At 38.7% G+C, this 15,968-nt stretch overlaps 1 protein-coding gene across 1 annotated transcript; it reads right to left on the bottom strand.

Moving 5' to 3' along the window:
* Window positions 1-14,072: 14,072 nt before the first annotated feature.
* LOC109623118 (testis-specific serine/threonine-protein kinase 3-like) lies at window positions 14,073-15,350 on the bottom strand. Its single transcript, XM_062849315.1, has 2 exons — window positions 15,135-15,350; window positions 14,073-15,077 (listed from the first exon to the last, which is right to left on the bottom strand). Exons 1-2 carry the CDS (start codon window positions 15,240-15,242, stop codon window positions 14,073-14,075), a joined length of 1,113 nt encoding a protein of 370 aa, XP_062705299.1. The 5' UTR covers window positions 15,243-15,350.
* Between the last annotated feature and the right edge of the window lie 618 nt (window positions 15,351-15,968).

Raw genomic sequence — 15,968 nt, forward strand, 5'->3', positions numbered from 1 at the left:
GTCGTGCATTTATCACAAGTCAAAAACAAATTATAATTCAGCTTGCATAGACCTAATCTTTGCATTCTTTGAATTTTCTCAAATTTAACAATAATTGTTAAATATAATGTAACGCAAGAGTGGGTAGAGGAGGTCTCTGCGTTACACTCATCATTCGTTACTTGAATTCGTTAGTACACAGGACAGGGGACGCTAGGATAAGTTGACTTACAGCCTTACAGATTAGAGTCATTACAATTAGAAAATTATGGACTGATTAGGTAAAGATAAAACTGTTGATTATACGAGTTTATATTTGTATTTCTTATTTTTATGGGTTTTGTGAATTTATAAAAGTTGACAAATAATCATTATCATTTTTATTTTTGACAAAAATCAGTTGACTGAACTTTTTTGTTTTTATATCTTAGACGGTATTATTTCACTGATCAAAAAAGCAGGAATTTAGTTAGGACTTAGGACGGTTGACATTGTAAAGGGTTACGATGGATATAATATTACTTTGGACTGAGATGATCACAGATATGCAGAAGACAACTAGCGAAATTAGAAACACAATTTGATACATTATTGACTATATTTTGACAAATAGGGTTTGACAAATTTCTTTACAATATCGAATGGAAGCTCAAAAAGTGTTATCTAACACTAATATGAGAGTTATTTGGGGATGATGCTGGTGCTGTCAATGGCTAACATCGGTTATTGTCACTATTGGTAATCAGCTTGAAATAATTTTCAGAATGTATTATAAAATAACTGAGGATATTATCTGATTATTGTTTGGGGAAGCTGTCAGAAAAACTAGTTGCCCATATCGGCTAAAAACGCTAGCTCTGGTAGCTGTCTTCGAATAATTTTCAGAAATATCAAATCTTTAAAAATTAGCTACGACACATTTTTTTTTTCTTTTTGCTCTTTGTATATTTCTTAAGAATAGTACTCTGAAGGCGTTAACATAGACATAGACACTTTTTTTATATCTGAATGTTGTCCAGTGACCTCGGATATTTTCGATTATTGAAATATTGTTCAATTATCAAACCATCTTTGGAGCTTCCATTCGATCGAAACACTAGTGCGATGGGAAAAGTTAAAAACAGTATTTTTAAAAAACTACTACGACCCAATGCTAATTACTACACACTTTGCTCAAGTTGACGACATCGTCTAGTCCATCGTGAGTATTGGTCCTATAAGGGGGAAAGTTGGGAAAGGGTCCAGGCTTTGCTATCAGCTGTAATACAGCTGCACCTGGTCACCCAATATCTACATCTTTCGGAGTTCCTCTACAGCAGGTGTCCGGTCACGGCGATTGTCACGTTTTGCGGGTTCAAAAGAGCCCGGCTTCCGACGACAAATTTTTCACTCGAAATCACCACCGAGCTTCTGTAGTCCAACCTACGCCATTAATCCACATTTCGAGAGATGGCCATCATCATCGTTAGGTGTGGAGGAGAGTAATTACACCTAACAAGTCCGTTGGGTTTACTACACGGAGGCAGCAGCGCTGCCATTACGGGGCATTTTTAAGAGGGAGAGCTACCGCAACATCTGGGTTCGCACTTTTATTGCCCCCAAAGAAGGACGGGGAAAGAGTTCACACTCATTAGATACACGTTCTGCACTTCGCGCGCGGACGACGTCACATCACATCACGCATTCGTTCGCCTTCGGTGGGTCGGACGACGACAGGGAGGACTGTGGCTAATGAAGACACACGATTTTCAAACTCGAGTGTAATACGTGTTCTCATTTGCTTCCGAACCCAGCTGGAATGAAAGTGGCCGGGAATTCATCTTTTCATGATGAAGCGAAAAATTCTATTGTCTGGCACATGCTTGTTAAAAATGAGCCTTTGTGTGACACGTATTTAGCATAGTTGTGAGATTTTTTTTCTCGCTCGCGTCACGATCAAGGCGCCAATTTCCGGCGAAGCTTCGCATTCTGTACTCCTCTTTCAGTCTCGCAGCCTCGCATTTTCATAAGTTGTTAATTAGTTTATGCTGAAATATTGACAAAAGACTACTCTTGGAGGTGTAAGCTCTCTCCGGTTGTCTAAAATTTTACCATTCTTCTCTTCAAGCTTCGTCAATTCTTCTTCTTCTTCTTCTTGGCGTAACGTCCTCATTGGGACAAAGCTTGCTTCTCAGCTTAGTGTTCTATGAGCACTTCCACAGTTATTAACTGAGAGCTTCCTCTGCCAATGACCATTTTGCATGCGTATATCGTGTGGCAGGCACGAAGATACTCTATGCCCAAGGAAGTCAAGGAAATTTCCTTTACGAAAAGATCCTGGACCGACCGGGAATCGAACCCGTCACCCTCAGCATGGTCATGCTGAATACCCGTGCGTTTACCGCCTCGGCTATATGGGCCCTTAAGCTTCGTCAATTATGAAATTTTTATTCAGTTTTCCTTTCTTCAAGTATTGTATAATCGATGCTGTAACCCATTTCATTATTGTAAAAAATATACACAGACACACTTATTCACGATGTTTATTCCTTCAAAATTCCAAACATTGGATTAGGATAAATGCATCGCCTTTGAATCAGATTTTGCATTCTTCAGATGGGAGCTTCTATATTGTGTATAAATATTGAAGAAACTTAACTAAAACTTTTCGTTGTCTAGTGTTAAGTTTTATTCAGTTTGTACAGCCGCTGACAAAAGACGGTGTTCGTGTCTTTCCTTGGAAAACGTCTGAAGAAATTCCTGATGGAATTCTTAAACTTTAATAAAGGGTTAGGTAAAGAATTTATTGGAAGAGTTTTTGGAAATGTTTAAAAAAACCCGATTTAATCCACCTATGGTGAACAGAACCCTTCTTACACTTATTAAAACTATTGTTGTATTATTTGTATTTAACATATTTATTTTGTGTGATGGACCAAAATATTGAAAATATTGTGGATTTGGCATCTAGTGGATTGGTTCCCAAAATAGCATCATGGACCATGGACTAAACTACCAAAAATGCCAGACACCTTCTAGAATCTTGTGTGAAATTTAAAAAAATAGCTTACATATTCTGGAATATTGTATCTTTTGTTAACTGCCAAAAGATCTTGAATCGATTAACAAATGGATAAGAAAATCAGCGAGATATACTTTGTGTAATATCTCTTAATCAGTCGATTAAATTAGCTCCGAAGTACTTGGTATTCATGGTTATGGTGCAAAAAGGACAAAAATGATATATCTACTAAGTTAATCAGTTTTGGCATTAGCTAGTTATTTTGGCTGTCCGGTTCTTGCATTTTTCCCACAATATATAAATTCAAAGCTTTCATTTAACATATTGTTAGTTTTCATAAAATTCCTGTGTATTTGTAATTTGTTATTTATAATTTTATTGAAAGCAACAATACACTTTGTCAGCATTATTTATTGAAAAATAATTTCCCATAGACTGGCCAAAAACTAATGCAAGATAACAAGTAAGTGAATAGATTAATAAAAACCCGATTTAATCCACCTATGGTGAACAGAACCCTTCTTACACTTATTAAAACTATTGTTGTATTATTTGTATTTCACATATTTATTTTGTGTGATGGACCAAAGGTTCTAGAAAATATTGTGGATTTGGCATCTAGTGAATTGGTTCCCAAAATAGCATCATGGACCATGGACTAAACTACCAGAAATGGCAGACACCTTCTAGAATCTTGTATGGAATGTTTAAAAAATAGCTTACATATTCTGGAATATTGTATCTTTTGTTAACTGCCAAAAGATCTTGAATCGATTAATAAATGGATAAGAAAATCAGCGAGATATACTTTGTCTAATATCTCTTAATCAGTCGATTAAATTAGCTCCGAAGTACTTGGTATTCATAGTTATGGTGCAAAAAGGACAAAAATGATATATCTACTAAGTTAATCAGTTTTGGCATTAACTAGTTATTTTCGCTGTCCGGTTCTTGCATTTTTCCCACAATATATAAATTCAAAGCTTTCATTTAACATATTGTTAGTTTTCATAAAATTCCTGTGTATTTGTAATTTGTTATTTATAATTTTATTGAAAACAACAATACATTTTGTCAGCATTATTTATTGAAAAATAATTTCCCATAGACTGGTCAAAAACTAATGCAAGATAACAAGTAAGTGAATAGATTAATAAAAAAGAATTTATTGAAATACTCATCGTAATATATCTCAGTAATCAAATGTCGAATCGAAAAAAAAATTTTAAGGCCTCTTACAAGGATATTGTAGCTTTCATTTGGTGCTTAGAGAACCCAAATCGGTTGACAGACAGCTGAGATATTTATTATGGTACCCTTGGTCAAAAATCTCTCAAAAAGTTAACCTTACTCCCAAGTACTCTTTGAAAGATATCTCGGTAACCAAATGTCCAATCCTAATAAAATTGTATAGGGTTCTACTAGAATGTTGTAGCTTTCATTTGGTGCCAGGATAACCGAAATCGGTTGACAGACGGCCAGAATATTTATTATGATACACTTGGTCAAAAATCTCAAAAGGTTTAGTTGTATAAATCCTAGTACTCTTCGAAAGATATCTCTGTAACCAAATGTCCAATCAAAATAAAATTTCTGGGCGATCTACTAGGATGCTGTAGCTTTCATTTGGTGCCAAGAGAACCCAAATCGATCGACAAACGGCCAAATTATTTATTATGATACACTCCGTCAAAAATCTTGAAAAGTTTAGATGTATGACTCATAAGTACTCTTCGAGAGATATCTCGGTAACCATACGTCCAATCGAAAAAAAATTCAATAGCGTTCTACTAGGATGTAGTAGCTTTCATTTGCTTCCAAGAGAATTCAAATCGGTTGACAGACGGCTGAGAAACGTGCGTGAATTTTTTTTGTAACGCACATACACACACACACACATACACACACACACACATACAGACATTTGCTCAGTTCGTCGAGCTGAGTTTATTGGTATATGAGACTCGGCCCTCCGGGCCTCGGATCGAAAGTCGGTTTTTCGAGCGATATTTATACCCTTCTTATGGGTGTAAGAAGGGTAAAAAGAATTTATTGAAATACTCTTCGTAAGATATCGTAGTAATCAAATGTCGAATCGAAATAAAATTTCTGGGCCTTATACAAGGATATTGTAGCTTTCATTTGGTGCTTAGAGAACCCAAATCGGTTCACACACAGCTGAGATATTTATTATGGTACCCTTGGTCAAAAATCTCTCAAAAAGTTAACCTTACTCCCAAGTACTCTTTGAAAGATATCTCAGTAACCAAATGTCCAATCCTAATAAAATTGTATAGGGTTCTACTAGAATGTTGTAGCTTTCATTTGGTGCCAGGATAACCGAAATCGGTTGACAGACGGCCAGAATATTTATTATGATACACTTGGTCAAAAATCTCAAAAGGTTTAGTTGTATAAATCCTAGTACTCTTCGAAAGATATCTCTGTAACCAAATGTCCAATCAAAATAAAATTTCTGGGCGATCTACTAGGATGCTGTAGCTTTCATTTGGTGCCAAGAGAACCCAAATCGATCGACAAACGGCCAAATTATTTATTATGATACACTCCGTCAAAAATCTTGAAAAGTTTAGATGTATGACTCATAAGTACTCTTCGAGAGATATCTCGGTAACCATACGTCCAATCGAAAAAAAATTCAATAGCGTTCTACTAGGATGTAGTAGCTTTCATTTGCTTCCAAGAGAATTCAAATCGGTTGACAGACGGCTGAGAAACGTGCGTGAATTTTTTTTGTAACGCACATACACACACACACACATACACACACACACACACATACAGACATTTGCTCAGTTCGTCGAGCTGAGTTTATTGGTATATGAGACTCGGCCCTCCGGGCCTCGGATCGAAAGTCGGTTTTTCGAGCGATATTTATACCCTTCTTATGGGTGTAAGAAGGGTAAAAAGAATTTATTGAAATACTCTTCGTAAGATATCGTAGTAATCAAATGTCGAATCGAAATAAAATTTCTGGGCCTTATACAAGGATATTGTAGCTTTCATTTGGTGCTTAGAGAACCCAAATCGGTTCACACACAGCTGAGATATTTATTATGGTACCCTTGGTCAAAAATCTCTCAAAAAGTTAACCTTACTCCCAAGTACTCTTTGAAAGATATCTCAGTAACCAAATGTCCAATCCTAATAAAATTGTATAGGGTTCTACTAGAATGTTGTAGCTTTCATTTGGTGCCAGCATAACCGAAATCGGTTGACAGACGGCCAGAATATTTATTATGATACACTTGGTCAAAAATCTCAAAAGGTTTAGTTGTATAAATCCTAAGTACTCTTCGAAAGATATCTCTGTAACCAAATGTCCAATCAAAATAAAATTTCTGGGCGATCTACTAGATGCTGTAGCTTCCATTTGGTGCCAAGGGAACCCAAATCGATCGACAAACGGCCAAAATATTTATTATGATACACTTGGTCAAAAATCTTAAAAAGTTTAGATGTATGACTCATAAGTACTCTTCGAGAGATATCTCGGTAACCAAACGTCCAATCGAAAAAAAATTTAATAGCGTTCTACTAGGATGTAGTAGCTTTCATTTGCTTCCAAGAGAACTCAAATCGGTTGACAGACGGCTGAGAAACGTGCGTGACTTTTTTTGTGACGCACATACACACACACACACATACACACATACACACACACACACACACATACACACATACACACATACACACACACACATACAGACATTTGTTCAGTTCGTCGAGCTGAGTTCATTGGTATATGAGACTCGGCCCTCCGGGCCTTGGATCGAAAGTCGGTTTTTCGAGCGATATTTATACCCTTCTTATGGGTGTAAGAAGGGTAAAAAAGGAATTTATTGAAATACTCTTTGAAAGATATCTCAGTAACCAAATGTCCAATCAAAATAAAATTTCAGGGCCTTTTACAAGGATACTGTAGCTTTCATTTGGTGCTAAGAGAACCCAAATCGGTTGACAGACGGCTGAGATGTTTATTATGATACACTTGGTAAAAAATCTCTCAAAAGGTTAACCTGTATTACTCCCAAGTACTCTTTGAAAGATATCTCGATAACCAAATGTCCAATCCTAATAAAATTGTATAGGGTTCTTTTAGGATGTTAAAGCTTTCATTTGGTGCCAGGAGAACCGAAATCGGTTGACAGACGGCTGAGATATTTATTATGATACACTTGGTCAAAAATCTCAAAAAGTTTAGTTGTATAAATCCTAAGTACTCTTCGAAATATATCTCAGTAACCAAATGTCCAATCCTAATAAAATTTCTGGGCAATCTACTAGGATGTTGTAGCTTCCATTTGGTGCAAAGAGAACCTAAATTGATTGACACACGGCTGAGATATTTAGTATGATACACTTTGTTAAAAATCTCAAAAAGTTTAGTTGTATAACTCCTAAGTACTCTTCGAAAGATATCTCAGTAACCAAATGTCCAATCGAAATAAAATTTCAAAGAGTTCTACTGGGATGTTGTAGCTTTCATTTGCTGCCAAGTGAACTCAAATCGGTTGACAGACGGCTGAGATATTCATCAATATGCTAAGTGTCAAAAATCTCTCAAAAAAGCTAACCTATATTACTTCAAAGTACTCTTCGAAAGATATCTCGGTAACCAAATGTCAGATCGTAATAAAATTCAATAGGGTTCTACTAGGATGTTGTAGCTTTCATTTGCAACTGAGAGAATCCAAATCGGATATCAGACGGCTGAGAAACGTGCGTGACTTTTTTTTGTAACATACGCACACACACACATACACACACACACACACATACACACACACACATACACACACACATACACACACACACACACATACACACACACACATACACACACACACACACACACACACACACACACACACACACACACACACACACACACACACACACACACACACACACACAGAATCGACCTTGGCACCAGCCTGGGAAGTATCGGTAACGGAAGAAGTTTCAGTGTCGGGGAACTCTTCGTCGGATAGGGTAGATCCACCGTCGGGGACTATCCGAGTCGTGCGCGAAAAGCCGGAGTGCTAAATGGCACACGGACGGCAATTGAATAACAAATTAGGTGTATGTTTGTACCAACTGTGTCGCTGAATGGCGATAGGTTAGGTACGAACACTAAAAAGATTAGAATAACAAATTTAAAAGCGACAAAATGTGCATGAGCACAGAAGAAGAAGAGCGCATGAGCGCATTGCCCCCCCTGAAGCAGTCGCATCAGTGGTACCAGGGGGATCGAGGCGACAAGGTGTAGCAGAGTTTTTCCAATCGGTTTTCTCTGCTCGGGAGGTTGGGAGGAAAAAAAAAACACACACACACACACACACATACATACACACACAGACATTTGCTCAGTTCGTCGAGCTGAGTTGATTGGTATATGAGACTCGACCCTGCGGGTCTCGGATCGGTTTTTCTAGCGGTATTTATACCCTTCTCATGGGTGTAAGAAGGGTAAAAAGGAATTTATTGAGATAACTCCCAATTACTCTTCAAAAGAAATCTCGATAACTAAATGTCCAATCAAAATAAAATTCAAAAAAAAAAATGGAAGAGGATGTTGTAGCTTCCATTTGATGCTAAGAGAAACCGAATCGGTTGACAGACGGCTGATAAATTTATTATGACACATTTTATCAAAAATATCTCAATAGCGTAAATTTTATTAAACCTAAGTATTCCTCGAAAGATATCTCGGAAACAAAATGTCCCAACGGAATGAAATTCAATAGCATACTACTAGGATGCTGCACCTTTCATTTGCTGATGAGAGAACTCAAATCGATTGACACACGGCTGATCAATTTATTATGAAGCATTTTTTCGAAGACCTCTTAAAAAGTTAAGTTGTATTACTCCAAAGTACTCCCCGAAAGATATCTCGGTTACAAAATGTCCAATCGGAATGAAATTCAAAAGCGTTCTACTAGGATGCAGTAGCTTTCGTTTGGGGCCTTAAGAACCCAAATCGGTTGATAGACGGCTGAGAAATTTATGGTGATACACTTTGTCAAAAATCCTAAAATAATTAAGTTGTACTACTCCCTAGCACTCTTTGAAAGATATCTCGGTAACCGAACGTCCAATCAAAATAAAATTCAATAGCGTTCTACTAGGATGTAGAAGCTTTCATTTCGTGCTAAGAAAACTCAAATCGGTCAACAGACGGCTGAGAACCGTGAGTGACATTTTTTTGTAACATACATACACACACACACACACACACACACACATACACACACACACGCACATACAGACATTTGCTCAATTCGTCGAGCTGAGTTGATTGGTATATGTGACTCGGCCCTGCGGGCCTCGGATCGAAAGTCGGTTTTCCAAGCGGTATTTATACCCTTCTTATGGGTGTAAGAAGGGTAAAAAGTACTAGAAAAAAATGTTGTAAATTCAGATGCAATTCATTTTTGGTTGAATTTCTTGAAAAATTGTTAAAGGAAATCGTAGAGGAAATCACTTAAGATACTTCTGGATGAATAATTGGATGAATTATGGACTGGAGAACAGATAAGCACTTAGGGGAGTTCGATCAGTAAATTGCTGAAAGATTTCTTAGAGCAAATTCTTTGAAAGAAGTCTTAGTGAATTTATCAGAAACTTAGAAGACTTAACCGAGCTCCTCTCGAAGTTTACATGATTCACGCTCCTAGAGGGAAGAAATACTATCAGGAATTACTCTATGAACCCCTCAAATTATAGAATATATTTCTGGAAGATACAGTCTATCAAACAATTGTCGGTACAGTAATTTTTTGGTCAAAATAATTTTTCATTAAAATGTTTATAACTTTTTTATACGTCAATCAAAAACGCTGGAATTTTAATCAATACTAACCCATATATTAAAACTCCATTGGTAAAATTTTGAGCGAGATCGAATAAGTTTTATGAAAGTTATAGAACTTTTAGTAAATCTTAAAAGATTTTTGAACGCATTTTTAAAACATTATATCTCAATATGTACTTGATGAAACTTTTTCTTTTTTTTTGTTTTACAGCTTATACCTAAAGCTTTTATATGCAGCTTTATTTGAGGTTTTATATTCACTACAAAAAATATGTTAAATCTGTATATGTTCAGGCTCAGAGTATCATTTGAAAATTTATCATATTTTGATCAATAAAAGTGTCAACTGTTTTCAACTTTTTAAAACTATCTTAATGTAATATTTTTATACAGGACCTACTAAACTACATATGAAGAGTAGGTCCTATAGATTTTTCGTTCAGTTATTGAATTTTATTGGTGGAAAACGTTTGGCAGATTATATGTACAAAATATGGTAAATTTTTAAACATCGTCAACTACATAAGTACATTTTTCATATTTTTGTAGTGAATATGAAAAAACCTCAAACATAGCTGCATATGAAAGCCTTAGCTATAAGATGTAACACAAAAAAAAATGAAAAAAATCATCGAGTACATATTGAGATATAATGTTTTAAAAATGTGTTCAAAAATCTTATAAGTTTTACTAAAAGTTCTATAACTTTTAGAAAACTTATTCGATCTCGCTCAAAATTTTACCAATGGAGCTTTAATATATGATTCATGATTGCTCAAAATTTCAGCGTTTTTGATTGACGCATAAAAAAGATACACTGTGGTGCATAATTGATCGGACAAACGCCGATTTTCATACAAAATGGCCAAGTTTGAGATGCGGTAACTATGGTTTGCTTTGATGGATTGAGCTCAATTTTTGACACGGAACTACAAATATGCTGAATTTTGTGTATACAAAGTATAAAATGTTTTCGTTCACAGGTCTGGGCGTGGCAAGGCGTTGAAAAAGTTTGCAAAAGTGATCGGACAGCGGCACGCGTGTAAATCAAAGGGGTACCGCTGTCCGATCACTTTTGCAATATTTTCAACGCCTTGCCACGCCCAGACCTGTGAATGAAAACATTTTATACTTTGTATACACAAAATTCAGCATATTTGTAGTTCCGTGTCAAAAATTGAGCTCAATCCAACAAAGCAAACCATAGTTACAGCATCTTAAACTTGGCCATTTTGTATGAAAATCGGCGTTTGTCCGATCAATTATGCACCACAGTGTATGAACATTTTAATGGAAAAATTATTTTGACAAAAAATTTGCTGTACAGACAATTGTTTGATACACTGTAGGCTCGTTTTCAGGCAATTAAAACATAAAGGATGGTTAAGTTGATGACCGTCTGTACCTTATGCTTTGTTTTCATTTTTTGTGAATATTTCCAAAATAAAACATTTGTATTGGAAGTCTCGAACTCAATTGTTTAACGCAATTTAACCCTTCAGGACGCGCGTCGTTATTAAAAGTACAACACTACCAGCAGTTTTAAGGGGGTTTCAGAGGGCTTTCAAAACGTTTCAGGGGGTTTTGCAGGAGGTACCGTGGATAGGATTTTGGTGATTTCACGGCACAAGTAGTTTACGAGAGTTTCAGAAGGCTTTTAAGGGATGTTTCAGAGGGGTTCCAAGGCGTTAAGGAGATTTAAGAGGGTTCCTGAGAAGATTTCGGGAGTTTCAGCTGATTTTAGGGGCTTCAAAGGTAATTTCAGGTTTCAGGTTTCACAAGGATTTCATGGCGTTTCATGGAGATTTAGGGGGCTTTGAGTGGTTTTGGAGGGTTTCAGAAAGCTTTCATGAGAGTTTCAGCGTTGTTTCAGAATGGTTCCAAGGCTTTCCGGAAAGGAACAAAGTTTCATGGGGTTTTTGGTTTTATGCGCTATACATAAACTACCGAGACTCAATTTTGGCCATCTCAGACACCCCCTTCCTCCTCGTAGACTTATGTTCATACATTTTTTTTTATAAATACGTACCGTACCGGAAGTCTACGAACCGTAGACTTTGACCGGAGCCGTCCTCCCCTCTGAAAGTCTACGTTGTTAATGAATAGATCCTTAGGCATCGTTCACAAATTACGTAACGCTATAGGGGGAGGGGGGAGTATGGCTGAGCGATACGGCCCATACGAAAATTTCTAGGTTTTCATACAGAAAAGCGTTACGGAGGAGGGAGGAGGGGTTGAAAAATGTCGATTTTAGCGTTACGCTATAAATGGATGCTGCCTTGTGGGGTTTTCGAGGGCTTTCATACGAATTTGAGGGAAGTTTCAGAGAAGTTTTACTACGTTTCAAAGGAAATTTTTAAGAAAAGGGGTTTCTGGAGATTTCAACGGGCATTCAAGGGTGCATCAAAAGTTTCAGATGGGTTTTAAGGCGTTTCCGGACGACATTGATCAAACCTATATTATTTCAATTTAGGTAACATTACTTGTGTGGAAGCAAAACATATTTTCTCTTTCTTTTCGGTTAGTTTGAAATACTGACAAGCAACCTAGGCTACCCTGCAATTAAGAACATTTTCCCGATTTATTGGAGGGGAATGACTTGTGTAATTAAAAAAACTTTAAATATACCATACATCCACTGCCGACCAAACAAACCTCCCCCCTCCCCACTCTCACGTCCTCTGAAGATCTCATTTCCGCACTCCTATAAATATTTGATGACCCACTTTGGGGGTATCCAGTCCAAGCATACGGTGCGCGTTGGTGGCATAGATGAGGTTTATGCAGCACAATCATTGCATCCGCAATAGCGACAGCTCATTTACTCCTTCCCCCTTATCATCAACATGTAGGTTAGGTACATACGACGATACACACAACTATTCAACGCTGGTTATGGGACATTGAGCCCTCTTCCAGATGTCACCGGCCGGTTTGCTGCTTCCTTGTGCTTGTGCTTGTGCGAGAGAGCTGTCACATCCTCTTTTCAACGCAGAAATCTGCTTCCTATCCTGGATGTTGGTTGACTCCGATCGCTACGACAACTATTTGGCCGGTGCACTTTGCACTCACATACAAGTGGTTGATGATGCTCATAAAGTACATACCTCCGCACGACGGATCTGGGCTTATAGTGAGCGGAGGGAACCTGACGTCGTCGTCGCCGTCACCGCCTAAAGGGTTGTTTGCTCTACTGGTGAACAATGACCGACGACCGTCCGACCGACCGGGTAGAGTGGTTCTAGAAGCGCAGAACTGTCGTCGGCACCGACTGATGCAATATCGATTTTCTTCATGCTTGCATCTATAGTTCATTTTGGTACTCTTGGGTATGCTATCTAAACTTGACAGCATATAAGTCAAACAGCAACGCTTATTTTCATTCCAGTCAGGATACTGACTGGACAACTATCACAATGAGTTGATTGATTGGCAAGTTGAGAGATAAATTAACAAAAATCCACGGCGTTTCTTTTATCTTACTAAGATAAATTACTGGTTCAGATTCTACGGAAATTACAAGCTGATTCCGAGGCTCTAGCATTTACGAAACCATAATAATACCACCATAAAACTCTGATGTTAGCTGTCATTTTACATAGATTGAGTCTTCATAAGTCCTTTCTTCACAAGTTTCTTCATAAGCATGTATGAAGTCACAGTTATTCTTCTGACTTCAGCTAGAATGAATCGACGGTTTATGAAAATGCGCGAAGCGCCTAAGAGTGATGCACGAGAAGAATACCTCTAGAAGTCGGATGCTAGTGGCTGGTATTCAGTTCAGCAAAAATGCTGTATTGGATGACAAGAACAGAAATGAAACTAATTCACCGCAGCAAGAAACGACAGCACGAAGATCGTGTGATTGCTGAAGCACTGGAAATTATATATCAAAAAGATACGCCGAGGTTTTATGCAACTGCCAATGTAGCACGCCTCAAGACAGCGCCAGTGATCGCTGCGCTATGAGATAAAAATTTCATGGCAGACAAAACAATTGAAGCAACCAAGTTGAAGCAGCACTTCGAAGATTTGTGATGAAAGAACAGGATTGAATTGACATAGGATAGGAATAAAGACGATCAATCACTGGAACCACCTCCTCCACCCCCATGTGGATGATGCTACGAAGTACGTTAATGCACTGAACAACAGCCGTTAAGAAGGACAAATGGGCGGAAATAATCATCCATCAAATATGCATAACAAAATTCCCAAATCAGTACAATTTTATATCGAATGGTTTGCCCGTTATTTATTGTTTTCAATAACATCGCTAGACGCGTCCTGGATCAGTTCAATTACAGACGTCTTTACCGACAAACTGGAACCATGCTGTTCAGCATCTGCCTCGTCAACAGCTTTGATCGTCGTAATCACATCACTGCCGGACACCCTAAGCTTCGACTTCACCTGTAGCACATCCCTGGAATCCATCGTACCCGTTCGGGCCTCCGTCAGTGCCTGGAATTCATCCTGACGTAAGCTCTTCATCTTCGGGTTTTCCGTGTACCACCCGAACGCCAGCGTTTCCTCCACCGTGTACCGAATGATCGGGTTCGGTTCCAGCAGATTCGCCACCAACAGCTTAACCTGACCGGACAGCTTGTGACGAACTCTGGACCGAAACTGCCACTTCCGGTCCATTTGTGCCTCGTACACCACCTTGGTACGTCCCTTGAAGGGCATCGACTTGTTCAACATCACGTACAGAAGCACACCGTATGCCCACATATCGGAAGCCCTCGCATCGTACGGTTGACCTTTCAATATCTCCGGAGCGGCGTAATCGAACGATCCGCAATACGTACTGCTCAACTCTGCCGCACCATCCCTCATAATGTGTCGAGCGAATCCGAAATCACTTATTTTAACGTTGAAATTAGAAGTGATCAGAATGTTCTCGCACTTCAAATCTCGATGCGCGATCCCCAGTTCGTGCAAGTACTGCAGGGCCAACGCCATGTGCCGTCCCCAGATCCGCGTCTGGTTCTCCCCGATTGGCCCATGGGCCAAAATGAACGTCAACAAATCACCCATCTCGGCGTACCGCATGAAGATAAAGATCTTCGAGTGGCACTTCATGATGGCGTGCACCCGGATGATGTGCGGATGACGAATCCTCAACAGGATTGCCAACTCTCGCGGTAGGAACTTCTTCTTGAACTTGGCACTGCATACCGCGGTATCGATCAGCTTACATGCTAGTTTCTCGCTGGTGCTGGCCTCTGCCCGAGTGTACTCCGTCAGGTAGACCTTGGAAAGGAGGAGGTTGTAAGAGATTTCAGGAGAATCAACTAGCGAGTATGTCACCTTGGAAAAGGTTCCCTCGCCCAGTCGGGCGATGAAACGGTAACCTAGAGTTTTGATGTGTTCTTGTGCTGATTTTTTCACGCCAACAGATCCTACGTTCGATGGCATAATTTGGGAAACATTTTAAAATGGCGTATGAGTTGTTTACTGGAATTTTGAACGCAAGTTTTTATTGAAATCTGAAGATGGACTGACCTAGGGGAGTGACTGCCTGAATGTCCTGAATGTAGTGTCAATTACTGGCACACTTGGATGAATGAGTATTTGCATACCTAGTGCTCCGCGAAATTGAATGCTGTGTTGGTAAACTCATTTGATGAGTAATTTGGATGAGTTTCGCTGTCAGTTTTATCTTGCGCTGTCATTTTTTTGCCTGTGACTGCGCTGCCATAGTGTCGCGTCTGAGTGGAAGTGCGCGTCCAAAGGATTTGCGTGGATTTGCTGTTGTTGATATCCTTCTTTGCTGCTTCGCACACGCGCACTCCCACTCTCACGCGTAACTATGGCTTCCCGATTCATTTGAGTGTTGCATCACGTTGCATGCTTGGATACATGATTTTTGCACGGAAAATCAAGATAACTCATTTTTGAATTTAATATACTGAAAAGTAGAAAAACCAACATCAAAGATTTTGATGTTTTCGGGATATGATCCGCCTAGAACTCTTCTGGATTTGGATAGGAATTCTCTTTGGGAATTTCGCCAGGAGTTCCCTCTTGGCCTTGGGGTTCCGTTGAGAATTTTCTCTTCGCTTTTGGCCGGATATTTTCACTAGGGACCAAGCTAGGGACTCCGCCGGGAATTCCGCCTGGGGATTCCACCGGGAATTCCAT

The sequence above is a fragment of the Aedes albopictus genome, chromosome 2 (genome assembly GCF_035046485.1).
Source record: "Aedes albopictus strain Foshan chromosome 2, AalbF5, whole genome shotgun sequence".
Lineage (NCBI taxonomy): Eukaryota > Metazoa > Arthropoda > Insecta > Diptera > Culicidae > Aedes > Aedes albopictus.

Excerpts from the sequence above, each read along its gene's own strand:
- LOC109623118 (XM_062849315.1), bottom strand. The coding sequence starts at position 15,242 with ATGCCATCGAACGTAGGATCTGTTGGCGTGAAAAAATCAGCACAAGAA. Across the intron at positions 15,078-15,134 it reads GCGAGGGAACCTTTTCCAAG|GTCTACCTGACGGAGTACAC; the intron begins GTGACATACTCG and ends CTCCTTTCCAAG.